The following is a 16592-nucleotide window of genomic DNA, read 5'->3' on the forward strand; positions in this document are numbered from 1 at the left end:
CGAAGTGAGGAGTTCCCTGGTGGCCTGGTGGTTAAGGATCCACTGCCGTGGCTGGGGTCACTGCTGTGATTCGGGTTCCGTCCCTGGCCCGGGGACTTCTCCATGCCATGGGCATGGCCCAAAAAAGAAAGGAGCCTCCCCAGAGGGGTTTTCCTTCCTCCGCCCACCCCTGCCGTGACTGCAGAAGCTTCGCTTCTTTCCACACTGGAGCGGCTGCAGCATTCACTCTGTTTTGAGTAGAGAGTGGAAGTTGCCTGATGTCTCTTCTACCCTCACGTAGACACAGATTAAGATTACACGATATTCTTTTCTTTAGGGTGGGGGGTGCACAGGTAGGGGATAAACTTGGCTTTCCCTTTGTTGTGCGCATGGCAAAGGAAAGTTGGCCGTGACACCGAGGAGGATCTCAGATCCAGGAGACTCTGATTTACTCACGGGAGTTGAGAGTTACGGAGCCCAGCAGTGTTTTGTCTTGCGTTCTTACGTGCTCTGGATGACCCATGTGGCCCCCTTGGTAGAAACCCCTAGACGCCCACTGCCCCGCCGTCGGGGGCAGGGCCGCATTGTGCGAAAGGAAGCCGGGCGCGCCGGCCACGGCCAGACCCCGAGAGGACGTCGTCCGTGCTCACGCCGCGCCTTCCTTTCCCGCAGGGCTTGCCCAACCACCACTGGCGGATCACCTTTATTAACAAGTGCTACGAGCTCTGTGACACCTACCCTGCTCTCCTGGTGGTGCCGTATCGCGCCGCAGATGAAGATCTCAGGAGAGTTGCGACGTTCCGGTCCCGGAATCGAATCCCAGTGAGTACTGCAAGCTGCGTTTTTCGTAAAGAGCGCCTTTTCTTCCATGGGGACGGCGGTCGGGTGACTCAGACAAACACCCTTGCTCGGCGTTTCCATCCCGTGAATAATGCTCAGGTGCCTGGTGAGCGCAGAGCAGGCCAAATGGGAAAAGAAGTAAGACGCCGCCTGCCTTCCAGCAGCTCGCAGTCAAGGACAGACAGGGAACTCAAGGAATTCTTAACCCACGAGAGGCTACAGGGAGGGCTGGGTGGGAAGGAAGGAGGCAGGAGGGGTCTTAGCGGCCTCGTCTTTGCGGCACAGTCACTGCATGTGTCAGCCTCTCGGAAAGTGTCCGTTGAGTTATGCTGGGAGCAGCGCAGCAGCCTGGGTGACGGCAAAGAAGCAGAGGCTTTTCCTTGAGGCTTTATTAGGATTTATTTATGCTCACCACATCTGTGAGCCGCTGAATACCCTTCGTAACCTAGAGTCAAGCGCACATTATTCCAAACAGTCCACTCACGGGATTGTTGGACCTAGTTCGTAAAGTTGTCTTTGGTTCTTAAATATTCATGTACGAGTCACACTGTCTACTCTGTGTCCATAAATTTTATTGACTAAAAATCTAGAGAATTTTTCCCCTCTGTTAATTTTTAGGCCATGTCCTAATAAGCACAGCGTTGTGTTGTGTTCGGGTTTTGTTTTTGAAAAACAAGGGTTGAAGAAATGAAGATTTAATGTCACGTCGCCTTTAACTCCCAAGTCTAGGCGTTTTTGTCCTTAAAAGGACATCTGTGTGAAACTTGTGTATCCTGTCCACACAGTGCGCACTCTGACTTTGCAAATGCACTTGCTTCGCTGGGTCTTCACCATGGGTCTTATACTCGGAAAGTATGTTCCTTAGCTCGGTTCGCTGGAACGCCCTGCTGATGAAGCTGGAGTTACTGGTTCACTCCTCTTGTGCTCTGTTTGGACATACTTTTCTGTGCCGCAGCCGCAGGATCCCCCAGCCCCCGGCCAGGTGTCCGGCCCACAGGAGAACGGGGCTGGGCCAGTGTGGAGTGCAAATAGAGTGCTTAGCTTTTCCCCTGGCCATTTTATTGAGCCTTCTTCCTTTGCAATGGCCACCAGTTTGCATTTATTTTTCCTAAAAATCCTAAGGCTAAGCTGTCCACCACCTCTCTATCTGATATGCCTTCTGACCACCCAACTGGGCTATAACCCAGGACACATATTTGCTTTTAATAGGAAATCATTAATATTTGATATTCAGTACTTTAAACACATACACACACACACACACACACACACACACACACACACATATTGGCGCTCCCACTATAGCACAACAGGATTGGCGGTGTCTTGGGAGTGCTGGGATATAGGTTCAATACCCGGCCTGGCGCAGTGGGTTAAGAATCCAGCGTTGCCACAGCTTTGGCTTAAATCGAGACTCCGGCTCAGGTCTGATCCCTGGCCCGGGAACTCCATATGCTGAGGGGGTGGCCAAAGATGAAAAAAAAAAAAAAAAAAAAAGCATACTAAAAATACAGAAAGAAAACTTCCTGTGTGGTGCAGCAGGTTCAGGATCCAGCGTTGGCACTGCTGTGGCCTGGGTTTCATCCCTGGCCTGGGAACTGCCACAGGCCGTGGGTGTGACCAAAACAAAGAAAGAAGAAGACAAAAAGAATTGATGCGTAAGCAGTCTTGTTATACATAAATGAAGGCACACTATTCTAAAATGTAACCGAATAAGAGAATAATCCACATGTATTAATATCCCCATTAATGGATATGTACTCTTTTGTTCTCGGTGTTATGAAAGTCTTTAACACATAAGGAATACGTGTTTCTTGTAGACATTTTACAACATACTGCTAAGTGTAAAGGAGCCCGCCACCTAGTGAGAAGCCCAGTTGACATTTTGTTCTGGGTCCTTCCAGACGTCCTTCTCTGCAGGCATTTTCATTTGAAAAAAATGAAACGACTCTGTGATTTACGTCTCTGTCCGCCTTGTGTACGCCGTGTTATCTTGGAAAGAACTTTCCACGCTGATGACGATCTGCTCCCGTGCCAGCGTGTGGACGTGCCGTGACGGAGTCAATCAGTTTTCTCTCATGAGACATCTTGGTTCCTTTTTAATCTTTGGCTGCTGCAAATGGGGCTGCGATAAACCTCGTCTGGTAGCTGCATCTTTGTGTACATCCTTCGTCATCTAGGGCGTCTACATAAGAACTTCCCTAAGAATTAGCCTAATAGACTAGCGTATACTTGCAAAGCTGGTTCCTGGTGGGGAAATGGGCAGCTTTTTCAGGAAGGTAGTGGAGCTCCCCAAAGAACAAGCAGGGGGGAGGCGAAACAACTCAGGAGCATAGCATTTCTTGGGCGTTCCAGCAAAATCAGATTCACTTCATTCATGACTGTTAGTGTTCTCTTTTTAGTGCAGTTTTCATTGCTTGGAGATTTTTTTTTTTTCCTTGAGTGCTTAAAATTTCTGAACCAACTGTAGGTGCTGTCGTGGATCCACCCAGAAAACAAGACGGTCATCGTGCGTTGCAGTCAGCCTCTTGTCGGTATGAGTGGGAAACGAAATAAAGATGATGAGAAATATCTCGACGTCATCAGGGAGACTAATAGACAAGTTAATAAACTCACGATCTATGACGCCAGACCCAATGTGAATGCAGTGGCCAACAAGGTGAGCGTATTTATTTATTTTTTATTTTCATTTTTTTGTCTGTCTGTCTTTTGAGGGCCGCACTTGCGACATCTGGAGGTTCCCAGGCCAGGGCTCAAATTGGAGCTGTAGCTGCCAGCCTACGTCACAGCCACAGCCACGCCAGGTCTCAGCCGTGACTGCGACCTACACCACAGCTCATGGCCACGCCGGGTCCTTGAACCACGGAGCGAGGCCAGGGATCACACTCGCATCCTCATGGATGCTAGTCAGATTCATTAACCCCTGAGCCACGGCGGGAACTCCAAGGTGAGTGTATTTAATAACGTGGCGGCAGCTTGCCTCGCACACCGCGTGCAGGTTGCTGCCGTGGCGTGTCGGCACGTGGGCTTAAACCAGAGAACACGTTCACTGAGGTGGACCGTGGTTGGAAGCACAGAACGAATCTGGAAAGTGGGTGACGTTAAAGCAAACGGGAGTAAGCCTAGGTGGGTCAGGCCGGTGTGGGGCTGCAGGGTCTCGGGCGAGAGTCGGGCGCTCTCCGGAGCTCTCCAGGCAGACGACAGCCATCCTCACGTATGCACCTGTCAGGCACCTGCGGGGAGTCGCGGGAAGCTGTAATTGTGAAAATCCGAAAGGTGTAGCTTTATCAAAGCAGTCTCTTCACTGTACTCAGACATGCGTGTTCCCATGTAAGACAATCCAAGACGTGGGTGGGTCCCTGTACGTGAATGGGACAGTCCCACACACGATGTGAACGTTTTCAAAGAAATCTGTCTCAGGAGTCTCCTCGGCCTTGGAGGCAGAGTCTGCCGCGTGCCCTCCCCGGGAGCGACAAGGCGGGGTGGCCTGCAGGAGCCCCCGCGCTGCATGGCCCCGGGTTCACAAATGCTTTTGATGTTCAGTTTCACCTTTGTGGGGTTTTTTCCTTCTCCCATGGCTGCGTTGCCAGCTGTCGCTTCCAAGTGCCCGCGGTGGGCCTGGCCCCACTTCACCTTTCAGATGGATGGTTTCTCATCAGCCCTGGGCTTAGATTTCATCATCTCCAATATTTTGCGTATCCCGAGGTCATTTATCTGCATCTTCAATTATTCAGAGCACAAGACCAGAATCTGAAAGCAAAACAAGTCTTCCAGCAGCTCGGATAGATGAGCTGGCTTCCTAAATGGATCCTGTGACACCTGTCTAACGCGGGCGGGGGTGGGGGGGGCTCCACTTGAAATTATTTGCACCCGGATTGTTTGTTAGGACAGTTGGTTTGGGTTTAGCTAATGAAAATGATTTTGAAATGACCTGCAAGGCAATCAGGACATAAAATAGATAAATAAATTAGAAATTATAAGTAAAACATTAGGAAACTAAATGTGACTCTTATTGGATTATCCTTACTTACCTTTATATAGTTCCTTTCCTCTCCATGTGAAAATTCGGTGTTTCCATGTGTACATTTAGCCTGACATCGATATGCAGTAATATTAAAGTGAGGTCATTAGAATATTTTTAAAAATACAAAATGTCTCAAATAATTTTATTGTATTAACTCTAAAGCCAACCATTGTTACCGCATTAGGATTCTTGAATGTCTTTTTAACAGTCAGGAAATACGCCTGTTTTTCTAGTCCACTTGGGAATGAAGGGAAGGAAGAAATTAAGGGAAAAAAACTAGGCTCGAAAGATCCGTGCATCATTCTTTACAAACCACACTCACGTTCTCCTCCTCCCGCGGCTGTGTCTCCATAGCAACAGGCTGTGTGTGTCGTCATGCTCCGTAACCTGTGTGGTTCTTTTTTGTTGAAGAAAACTTCAGAACTAACCAGAGCCAGAGAATCTGCACTTTTGGAAACTCGGTCTGTGCTTGACTAATTGATTTTTACCCTTCTGACTTCTGTTCTCTTTGGACCTAATTGTTCTGCCATTGCGAGGGTTGAGAAATTTACAACCTAGATGTCAATAAGCAACGATGCACCATTTTAAGTTAAACAAACAGACAAACAAAACCCAGAGGTAGATACAATCCAGAACCCTGTGAGGAAGTAAAGTGGCACTGTTGATGTCTGTTTTTGGCAGAAACTTTGGCAATGAGTGATTAATTTTTTCACGTGTCATCTTCAGTTGTTTATGGGAGAAAGTCCAGCACTGAGAGTGTCTTTGAAAATCACGGTTTTCAAACCACATGTACAGAGAAGCGGGTCGTGTGTCTGTGGGAGGGTGGCGCGTGTCGTTGCGTTAGAGCCTCGCTGTGGACTCCCAGGCCTGGTGCCTGCAGTTGACAGGCGTGACTGCCAGGTGCATAGGCGCACCTCTGCTGGGAGCTGCAAGGTGTTACTCCCTGAGGCAGGGACAGCCAGGGCGGGGGGGATGTGGCCCATTCGTGTAGGTTGTCATTAGCTGATCACTATTTATAAACAACAAAGTGAATGTCTATTTGTAACAAAGCTTTAAGAACACATTTCTGGAGTTCCCGTCGTGGCGCAGTGGTTAACGAATCCGACGAGGAACCATGAGGTTGCGGGTTCGGTCCCTGCCCTTGCTCAGTGGGTTAAGGATCCGGCGTTGCCGTGAGCTGTGGTGTAGGTCGCAGACGCGGCTCGGATCCTGCGTTGCTGTGGCTCTGGCGTAGGCCGGTGGCTACAGCTCCGATTCGACCCCTAGCCCGGGAACCTCCATATGCCGCAGGAGCAGCCCAAGAAATGGCAAAAAGACAAAAAAACAAAAAACAAAAAAACCCCACACATTTCTGTCTAAACAAAACACAGTTCCCCACCTAGAGTCTGGAGACCAAGGCCTCTCTGGCTCGTACATGGGTCTCTAGGTTTGAAGTTCAAGTGGCAGCAAATGCCTCTGCGGCGACGAACCCCGGACAAAGCCATAGGATATGTAGGCCCTTCCGTCCCGAGCTGCAGTGCAAGTTTATATTCCTTCTGTTATTGAAGAGAAAAGAAGAGGCCTTCCGTGACAGTGGCCTGCCTGGCGCTTGCCTGGCGTGCCGCCTGTCCCCCTTCCGCGGGCACTCCCAAGTTAGTGCAGCTTGGCTCCGGCGGTTTCCTCACCTTTGCTGGCGAGTTTCCACAGTCCTGTGTTTTTGCGATGTGAACTTGCATCTCTTCCTTCCAGCCGGCTTTCTTCCCACGTCCCTAAATTATTTCGCTTTTTCCTCAAGAGCCAGCGGCCGCATGCTGCATGGCATTTTGAAACAGTCAGCAGAACGCAGCCAGAAGCATTTCTTTTTGTCTTCGTGGAAAACAGTCACCTTCACGAGGCCGTGAAGGGGAAGCGATGCCGCCCTGACGGGTTGATGCTTGTAGGCACTGTGGCAGGTGGCGGCTGGCTCGTCTCCTCTTGAACCCTTTTGTCCTTTGAGGGCCCTGTCCCGTGCTGTCCCTGGTGTTTGCATGGCATACACACAGTCGCGGGGCGCTGGGAAAGGGTCCGGCTTTGAAGTCAGATGACTTAAATGCTGCTGCTTACCTCTGCCTTGGGGGAGAGGTATGTAGCATCACATTTGCAAAATGGGGTAGTAGTAGTACCCGCCTTGACAGCAGCATCGCTGTTGGAGAAAATCATGTAAAGCAAGAACCCCAGTCTCTGGGGTGTCAGAGGGGCTCGTTCAATGGTGGCTAGTGTAGCTGTCGTAGAGCCTGGCTCCTTTTGATCTTACGAGACCTAGGTACTAGTATTCCCCCCTCGCTAAGGGACAACAGGGAGGCCCAGAGAGCCCAGTAGAGACAGGCTGAAGCTGAGCTAATCCGACAGAAGGCTCTTCAGAGCCTGCTCTTGCCTTTCCAGGTCCGGAAGAAGAGCTAGTAATTATAGAACATTTTGAAAATGGTTTTTTTCCTCGCAAACAGATCTGCAGGAAATTGCCAGGCTGCCTTTTTTTTTTTTTTTTTTTTTCCCCTAACTCAGAGTATGACTAATGTTGTTGAGGCTTAGTGTCAGATACGAATTCAGGTAACATCAATTATTGTATCTAAGTTGCAAGGTTTTAGGCTGAGATTTGGAGAACCAAAACCTCTGGCAATACATTTTGCGTAAGTTACTAGAGAAACAGAACCCCCAACTTACTGCTTTGTATGTCTGGTTGTTTCTTAGGCAACGGGAGGAGGCTATGAAAGTGACGATGCGTATCATAACGCCGAGCTTTTCTTCTTAGACATTCATAACATTCACGTTATGCGGGAATCTTTGAAAAAAGTCAAAGACATCGTTTATCCTAACGTGGAAGAATCTCATTGGTTGTCCAGTTTGGAGTCTACTCATTGGTTGGAACATATCAAGGCAAGTATATTGTTGGAAAAACATGTATGTCTATAAAAAGGAAAGTAATTGTTTAGTAGAATAGGGAATTATATTATTATATTCAAGCCCTCATCTTGATAGAGGCATCCAACCCCTCCCATTCTTTTTAGAAGTGAAAGTGTTTGAAGGAACAAAAAGCCTATTTTAAATAGGTGCATTATTAAGATAGATTGTTTTCTGGTCAGATTTTATTTTCCAACTTGATCAGAGTTGTATTTTTAATTAGCCTCGCTAACTTTTTTTTTCTTAATTTATCCTCCTCAACAATGAATTGCAAAAGAATTAATTGTGGCAACTAAATGGAATGTGGTATCCCGGATTAGAATAAAAGAACGTTAGGTAAAAACTAAGTAAATCTGCATAAAGTATGGACTTCATTAAAAATAAGTATCTAGGAGTTCCCATGTGGCTCGGCAGGTTAAAGGTCTGGGGGTGTCACTGCAGCGGCTTGGGTGGCTGCTGTGGCACGAGTTCAATCCCTGGCCCAGGAATTTTGATATGCTGTAGGCGTGGCCAAAAAAAAAAAAAAATGGTATCCAGGTGGATTCCCGGCTGTGACACATGTACTATTATAAGATGTCAGAAGTAGGGGCACTTGGTTGAGTATATGGGAACCTTCTGTGGATCTAAAACTATTCTGAAAGAAAACATTTATTTTAAAACAGGATTGCACTCTTACTATCTACAAAGTATACTTCCTGCCTTTAAGGTGGCTCTTATGGTTGCAGAGATGATATGTATGTGTGAAAAGGAACAGGGCCGAGTGTTGGTACCAGTGAGCCTTCATGGCAAAGCCAGTGGAAGCTATGGGTCCTTTGGGGGATTCTGTGGGGCTTGATCTGGTCCTTGAAGAAAGCAGAAGGGTCGAGGGTGCCCTTTCTAGAGAAAGAGGGCAGCCCGGACAGAAGCCCAGGAACAGGCCTGGGTGAGGCCTGGTTAGGAAGAGTGGGGATTTCTGTAGTTGCAGCTTGATCTGGGAGAAGCCAGGTGGGCAACGACCTTGGCTATCAGGTTAGGTCGCGGGGAGCCACACAGGTTTTGGAATGGTGGAGCATTTTATTTTTAGGACAGTGTTCTGGCAGCTGCTTCTAGAATAGATGATGATGGAAAGAAAGTGAAGTCAGAGGAAGACGAACCATTTCCGGAGTCCAGAGGCAGGGCAGTAATGGCCTAGCAGGGGGGCGGAGGGCAACGCCGCAACAGGGACCCTCGATGTTCTCCTGGGAAGGGCCTGCGGCATTTGCCGATTAGCTCGTTACAGGAGCCACAGAGACGTGTGATTGTGCCAAGAGGATGAGCCTGGCTCAGCGAGACAATGATTTCCCCGTCATTTACAGATGAAGGGTAGCCTGGCCTGGACTTTGGTCGAGAGAAACACGGTGCCTTCAGGGTAATGGCAGGCCATCCACCGGTTGGTGTCTGACAGGTGGTTTTTCATGCAAAGAGGTAGGCCTGGGTATCAGGTGTTGGGCCTTTGCTGAGGATGCCACGAGCGAGGGCGTCCGGGGAGCACAGGAGGGGAGAGGTGGAGGTCATCAGCGAGAAACCGAGGGCACGGAGCAGGGCATCGGAGGTTCAGGCAAGGATCTGAGAAGCAAGGGTCAGTGGTATTTCAGACGGTCGTTAGGGACGTCCCTGATGGCGCGATGGCTGTCTAGGGACGGGGCGGAGGAGTCAGAGGAAGAGAGTCAGCCAAGGGCTGAGGGCCGTGGGCTTCTGAGAAGAGCTTTGCCAGGGCTTTTATAAACGAAGCCTAAAGGATACAGTGGAGGTGGGTACTTTTTTTAAAGAGGATATAAGCACCCAGGTCTGAAAAGAGGAAGGTGCTGTTGGGGGGGTACCATTCGCTCCTCACTCAAGGGGAGACGCCGAAAGCGGTGGAATGAGGTTTCAAACCCAGGCCTTTGGCCAGTGAGCCCGTGCTCTTAACCCCCGCCCCCGCCCCCAGTCTGCTGCGTGGTGGCTGTCATGTGTTCCCATCGGTCCCGAGTCCATCTGGTTATTTAAGAGTTTTCAGGGCTATGACTTTGAAAATCTCATTTACTTTCATTAGATGATCACATCTGTTGCTGTCAGAAGCGATGGTGGGAATTCATACTTTCCTGAAAGACGTCTAATAGCCATAAAGATAATTGGCCAAGATTGCATCTCTGTCTTATTACAAGGGACGTATCTGGAGTGCGAGTGGCCCTCTGTAAAAATGCATTGGAACCTCAACTTCATTAAATTGCACTCAAATGATCTAGTATATAAGCATTGCTTCTCAACAGGCCTTTCTTCAGAAGTGCCTCAAAATAAAATTGTAAACAGGATTTCGAGGATCCTTAAAATGCTTGAAGAAATAAACCTGCTCTAGTCGTCTTCAAAGCAAAGATTTTTACACAGATAATTCAAGTGCCGTCAGGTCCCCTCACCTGTCCTTGGCACTACTTTGCCCACTTATCTTTAGTTACCATGTGTATCAAAGTAATAAACTGAAGGAGTTCCCACCGTGGTGCAACAGGATAGGTAGCATCTCTGGAGCACTGGGATGCAAGTTCAGCCCCCAGCCTGGCGCAGTGGGTTAAGGATCCAGTGTTGCCGTAGCTGCGGCACAGGTTACAACTGGGCTTGGATCCGATCCATGTGCCACAGGGTGCCTCCCCCCCCCCAAAAAAAAAGAAAGAAAATTAAATTACATTTCTTTTAAAATTTTCTATACACTACATCTTTCACTTAGACTCTTTTCTTGAATTAGTTAAAATAAATCAATATTTCATTTTTCTTGAATTAGTTAAAATGACCATAATATATGTCTGTTGCATGGCTGTTAGAATTTGGGGAGCTCCAAAATGATATTCGCATATACATGAAAAGATGGAACCCAGATACGCTGATACTGGGAATGGGAATGGTCCAACCATTTTTTTTTTCAGGGCCAAACCTACGGCATATGGAAGTTCCCAGGCTAGGGGTCAGATCGGAGCTACAGCTGCCGGCCTACGCCACAGCCACAGCCACAGCCACAGCAGCACAGGACCGAGCCAACCTACACCACAGCTCACGGCAACGCCGGATCCGCAACCCACTGAGCAAGGCCAGGGATCGAGCCCACATCCTCATGGATACTAGTCGGGTTCGTTTCCACTGCGCCACAACCGGAACTCCCCAACCACTTTTCCAAAGAGCTTGACAGTTTCTTAAAAAGTTAAATAGATGTATATTTACCATAGAATCCAGCCATTTCGCTCCTAGGTATCTATTTGCCCAAGAGAGGTAGAAACTTACGCCCCTATAAAAATGTGTATGTGAAAGTCCATAGCAGCATTATTCGTAGTCATCAAACACTAGAAACACCCACATGTCTGTCAGCTGTTGAATGGATAAATACAGTTTGGTCTATACAGCGGCCATAAAAAGGAATGAAGTGCTAACACAGGCTGCAAGATGGATGAACCTCAAAAACGTGACGCTGAGTGAAAGAATCCGGACATAAAGACCACCTGATGCAGGATTCCAGTTCGGGTGAAGGCAGAACGATAGAACCAGAGAGCAAATCTGTGGTTGCCTGGGGCTGGGGGCGGGACTAGGGATTGACCTCAGAAAGCACATGGAGCTCTTTGGGGTGACAGTACAGCTGCATTGTGATGATAGCTGCAAGACTGTATGAATTTATTAAATCTTATCAAAGTGCACAGTTATGGATAAATTCTACTCTCAGTAAAGGATACCCCTGTAAATACCTAAATCATGAAAAAAATGACATCGGAGCAATAGCTCTTAGTATACATAAATTTAGTTACTGCTAAGTCTCAAATTTCTGCTAGAAGGCTATCACTTTATCTCTTGGTACCTATTTTGCTATTTCTGAGCCACTTGAGAGTTCCTGCTTTGTCCTTTTAAAGGCCAAAAGGTGATTTCCGTCATATCCAGCCTTTAGGATCTAGACCGGGCCTCTGGGGCCGGTGATTTTTCCAACATGATCACTCTTGTGGGTTGAACTGCATCGTCCCAAAGTTTACGTGTCGATGTCCTGACCTCTGGTGCTTTAGAGTGTGACCTGGAGTCAGGTGGGCCCCTCATCCGATGAGGCTGGCATCCTTATGAAAAGGGGGCATTCGGACACAGGACTGGGAGCCCCAGTGACCATGTCCTATCACCCCTGTGAAAGGAAGCTTGAAATGCAGCTGGCTTCTGCTCTATCTTGTTTTTTTGTTTTTTGGGTTTTTTTTTTTTTTTTTTTTGATACCTACTTATTTCTGTAGAGGAAAAACAACAGGTCCTGCAGCTCCTGGCCTTCCATTTGCAGAAATCTTTCTCTTCTAGACATGAGTAGTGTTTTAAAACAGGACTTTTTCCAGGGCTAAGAACTGTACGTGCAGATTTAAGCGATACCTTCGCGCTCCCTGCTGACGCGCATGCTTTTCTCGGCCAGCTTGTTCTGACGGGCGCCATCCAAGTGGCAGACAGAGTCTCCTCGGGGAAGAGCTCGGTGGTGGTGCACTGCAGCGACGGGTGGGACAGGACTGCCCAGCTGACGTCCCTGGCCATGCTGATGCTGGACAGCTTCTACCGCAGTATCGAGGGCTTTGAAATCTTGGTCCAGAAGGAATGGATAAGTTTTGGACATAAGTTTGCATCTGTAAGTAAACAATTGAGCTGATTTTTAAAATGTCTAATCACCACCCTTTGGGATTAAAAAAAAAAAAAAAAACTAGTTGTTAAACCAATTATTTCCTTTGAAAAAGAAAATCCGAGGAGCATAATAAAAACCCACTCTGCTGGTTTGAAAATGTGTGACGCCTTGGCTTAGCCCGTGTTTTTAGGAGTCACGTTTGTCCTTCCCCGCTTCTTACAGCGTCACTGGAAAGTAATCGAGTCTGCACGCAAATGTTTACATTGAAATTGTGCAAAAGAAGGAAGACATTCCTTTCTTTCCCACTAATATTATAGCGATAAGAGCCAAGTATTTCACAGAAATGTTAGACTTTTCTTTGAGGCTTTTACTCTTTTCTGATATAAATTTTGAAAATCAAGAGAACCTATCAAAATCATAGTTCCAGGACTTGTTTCCAGACACCCTTTGACTAAGCCTTTTTAACAACTTCCCAGATTGTTCTCATGAAGAAGATCCATGGGCAGTTTCAGAAACACTGCTGAGTAGCCTTGGAGCCTTCATCTAGATTGTATAAGCAGTGCGAATAACATTGTCACGTAGAAAGAATTAGGAGTTCCCTGGTGGTCTGGTGGTTAGGACTCAGTGGTTTCATTGCCGAGGCCCACCAAAAAAAAAAAAAAAAGAAAAAGAAAAAAAGAGTCGTTGTTTAGTAATGAATAAATGGTGAGCTTTTCATCTTGTTTTTACAAAAGAGCTCTGTGTGTGTGTGGCCACGCCTCTGAAGCATGTGGAAGTTTCTGGGCCAAGGGTGGAACCTGCACCACTGCACTTTCAGCCTGGGCCACAGCTGCAGCAACACCGGGTCCTTAACCCACTGCGCCACATGGGAACTTCTGCAAGAGAACTTTTTTAAAAGAACTTTTTAGTTATTAACAATCACACCCTTTTGGCCGTGGTTTCAAGACCCGAAACTTGAGGATTGGTCCATTAGCAGCGGGTAGCACGCTCCGCAGACCAGTCTGGTCCCATCTACCTGCAGCTCCCACGCTTGCGCAGAATCCCAGTCAGGTAAACCAGTTGTGGTGTCCACATAGGCTCATGGTGCTTTCTCAGTTGGTACTGATTATTTTATAGAAACCTCTCTGCTATATTCCCATTGCTTTGAAGCCTTATTTTCTTCGCGGCCATGAGAAAAAATACTGTTCACTGGGTATTTGGGACACACGTCGCTCAGTTACGTGGTCACATTTTGTGAGTTGGATGCCGTCTCAGTTTTGTACCCATAGATTAAAACAAATCGTCAATTCCTTGCAGAGAATAGGCCACGGGGATAAAAACCACGCTGATGCCGACCGATCTCCTATTTTTCTCCAGTTTATCGACTGTGTGTGGCAAATGTCAAAACAGGTAAGGGATATATACAGCCTGAAAATACATTTGACTTAATGCTTAAATATTTGCCTCAAAGTAACACAGGGCGGTGAGAGAGATACAAGAGGTTCGACCCTGTGTGGATAATGGTTGAAGCCAGGTGATAGGTACCTGAGGTTCACTCTTTTTAGTCTCGCTACTATTTATGTGGACTGGGATTTTCCATGATAAAGTTTTTAAAAGTCACGATTTAACTGTACTCTCTCTGCTCCTGGAGGAGCGGGGGAATTGACAGGACCCGGGTCGACGGGGCCATTCATCCGACGCCGGCGTTTGTGTGTAGGCGTGTCTGCCCCCTTAGACTGCAGCAAATCACCAACCCATCCCGTGTGTCCTGTACATGCAGGAGAACCCAGAAAACGGGCTCGCTTTCCTCTTTTTCCTCCGCTGGCCTCCTGTGCAAGATCAGCTGCGAGTTTCATGCATTGTCTGCTTGTTTATTTCTGTCTAGTTCCCTACAGCTTTTGAATTCAATGAACATTTTTTGATCACAATTTTGGATCATCTGTATAGCTGCCGGTTTGGTACTTTCTTATACAACTGTGAATCGGCTCGAGAGAGACAGGTGAGTAGAAGTGTTTATCTTTTTTTAAGTCAAAGGCTCACCAAAATGTATCTAGTCTGCCCTGAAAGAAAAATGATTTGATAGTTTGATTTGTGATAAGTGCAGAGTTTCTCATTTTTACCCCACGCTCGGGCATTTTCACTTCAACTGGGGGTTGTCGAGTGTGTGGTGTTGACTGCAGGTGTAATTCATTGACTTTGCCCTCAGGGAGCAGGAATGACTCTTTTTTTATTGAAGTATAGCTGATTTAAAATATTATATAAGTTTCAGGTATACACACAGTGGTTCCACCTTTTTATAGACTCTGCTCCATTTAAAATTATTACAAAACGACAGCTGTATCTCCCTGTGCGGTGCAATATATGCTTGTAGCTTATTTACTTTATACATAATAGCTTGTACCCTTTTTGCCCCTCCCACCTTCATTCTCCCCAGTAGTAACCACTGGTTTGTTCTCCATATCTGAGTCTGTTTCTGTTTGGTTGTATTTGTTCACTTGTTTTGTTTTATAGATTTCTCATATAAGTGAAAACATACAGTACTTGTCTTTGGGTTATTTCACTAAGCGTAATCATCTCTTCCAAGTTGATCCATGTTGTTGCAAATAGCAGAATTTCATTCTTCGTGGCTGAGTAATATTCCATGGCCTATATGTACCACATCTTCTTTATCCATTCGTCTGTCAGTGGACATTTAGGTTGTTTCTATGTCTTGGCTCTTGGAGTAGGAATGACTTTAAAGGTATGCAAAGTCACCCTCTCCAAACACCATAAAAAGATGTCAGTAAGGGGAATTTTTTGAAAGGCATAAATGCACAACAGGGAGAGAGAAAAAAGGAGACGCAACAACAAACTTTGAAAGCTGGAAAGCGAGTAGGTAGGTGGGAGACAAGTCATTTAAGAAAACTGAATCTCCAACCAGCAGCAGGGAAGCCAAGACCTAGCTCACTTTGCATTGCAGGGACCCTGGGTGACTCAGGGGTTCGGGGGCAAAGGTGTGCCAGTGTCTGGAGCAAAGGGGACAGGATAAGCTAAGCTGAGTTCTGTTCCGAATAGGCAGTTAGCTTCCCCAGGTCACCTCCGCCCGTCTCTGGAGTTGAGGACCGAGGTTTCTACTCCAGAGAGGGTGAGCATAGCTCTCCAGGCATGTCATCGGGGGTGAGGCTGGCTTGTGTGTATGACATCCACTGGACTCCGACTCAGCCATCAGTAGGAATGCAGTTCCGACCCTCGCCACAGCCTGGATGAACCTCAGAAACATGCCGAGTGAAAGCAGCCAGACACCGTCACATATTGTAGGGTTCCATTTACACGAATGTCTAGAAAAGCAAGTCCATGGAGACAGAAAGAAGGTGGTGGTCGACAGAGGCTGGAGGGAGGCAAGAGCGGGGAGTGACTTCTTAATGGGTTCAGGGTTTCCTTTTGGGCTGATGAGAATGTCTTGGAACTGAAAGGAGGTTTTTGCACAGGGTTGTGAAAGTACTAAAAGCCCCTGAATGGCAGACTTGAAAATGGTGACTTTAATGATAAATGAACTCAGCCTCCGTTTTAGAAAAGAATCATCTCTGGGGAAACCGGCCCAAGAAGAAGGACCTGAAGATGACCAGCCTACGGTTCCCCATGGTGAAGCGCAGGTTGACAAGCCCCATGACCTCCGAACGTAGAGAATGACAGCAAGCGGGGGAGGGGGGGGTGAGGGGGGGGGCACCGCGCATGGAGGGAGCAACAAAGGCGGGGCTGTTATTTCATATCCCAGGAGGGATAGGGAAATACGGGCACCAGGAATGAACAACAACAGGCCATTATTCGGAAAGAACATTTAGAGATCAGAAAATGTGAAATTAAAATGTGATACCAACAGAAGTTTAAAAAGTCAAGGGTTGGAAGATACGGTCAGAGACTCCCCGAAAGTAGGAGCAGAGATGGCAGAGAACAGAGACAAGATAAGAAGCCCCCGTGATCATCCCCGGAGGTCCAGTATCCACATAACGGGGGACCAAGAAATCACCAGCGGAACGTGAGACTCTCGCAGAATTGAAGTGTGTGAGTTTCCACGTTGAGAGTCCTGTCGAGCACTGAGGCACAGTGGGCAGACTAGACCTGTCCTGAGGTACATCTTCGTGAAGTTTCCGAACACGAAGGACGAAGGAGAGTCCCTTCATGCCTCCAACGAGAAAAGGAACGGGTCGTTTGCAAAGAACCAGGGATCAGCCCGACTGAGTTCTTCAGCAACAGCCTTGGAAG

General features: G+C 47.4%; 1 protein-coding gene across 9 annotated transcripts in view; it reads left to right on the plus strand.

The window, feature by feature from the left end:
- The window catches only part of MTM1 (myotubularin 1), a 98305-nt gene that overhangs the window by 69679 nt on the left and 12034 nt on the right, over positions 1–16592 (plus strand). For all 9 annotated transcript variants that reach the window (XM_047763973.1, XM_047763968.1, XM_047763969.1 and 6 more), the window contains 6 exons: positions 652–801; positions 3290–3478; positions 7550–7735; positions 12171–12377; positions 13668–13760; positions 14236–14349. In XM_047763973.1, coding sequence (XP_047619929.1) covers positions 652–801; positions 3290–3478; positions 7550–7735; positions 12171–12377; positions 13668–13760; positions 14236–14349 — 939 coding nt within the window. The remainder of the gene's footprint in view (positions 1–651; positions 802–3289; positions 3479–7549; positions 7736–12170; positions 12378–13667; positions 13761–14235; positions 14350–16592) is intronic.

Source organism: Phacochoerus africanus, chromosome X (assembly GCF_016906955.1).
Source record: "Phacochoerus africanus isolate WHEZ1 chromosome X, ROS_Pafr_v1, whole genome shotgun sequence".
NCBI lineage: Eukaryota > Metazoa > Chordata > Mammalia > Artiodactyla > Suidae > Phacochoerus > Phacochoerus africanus.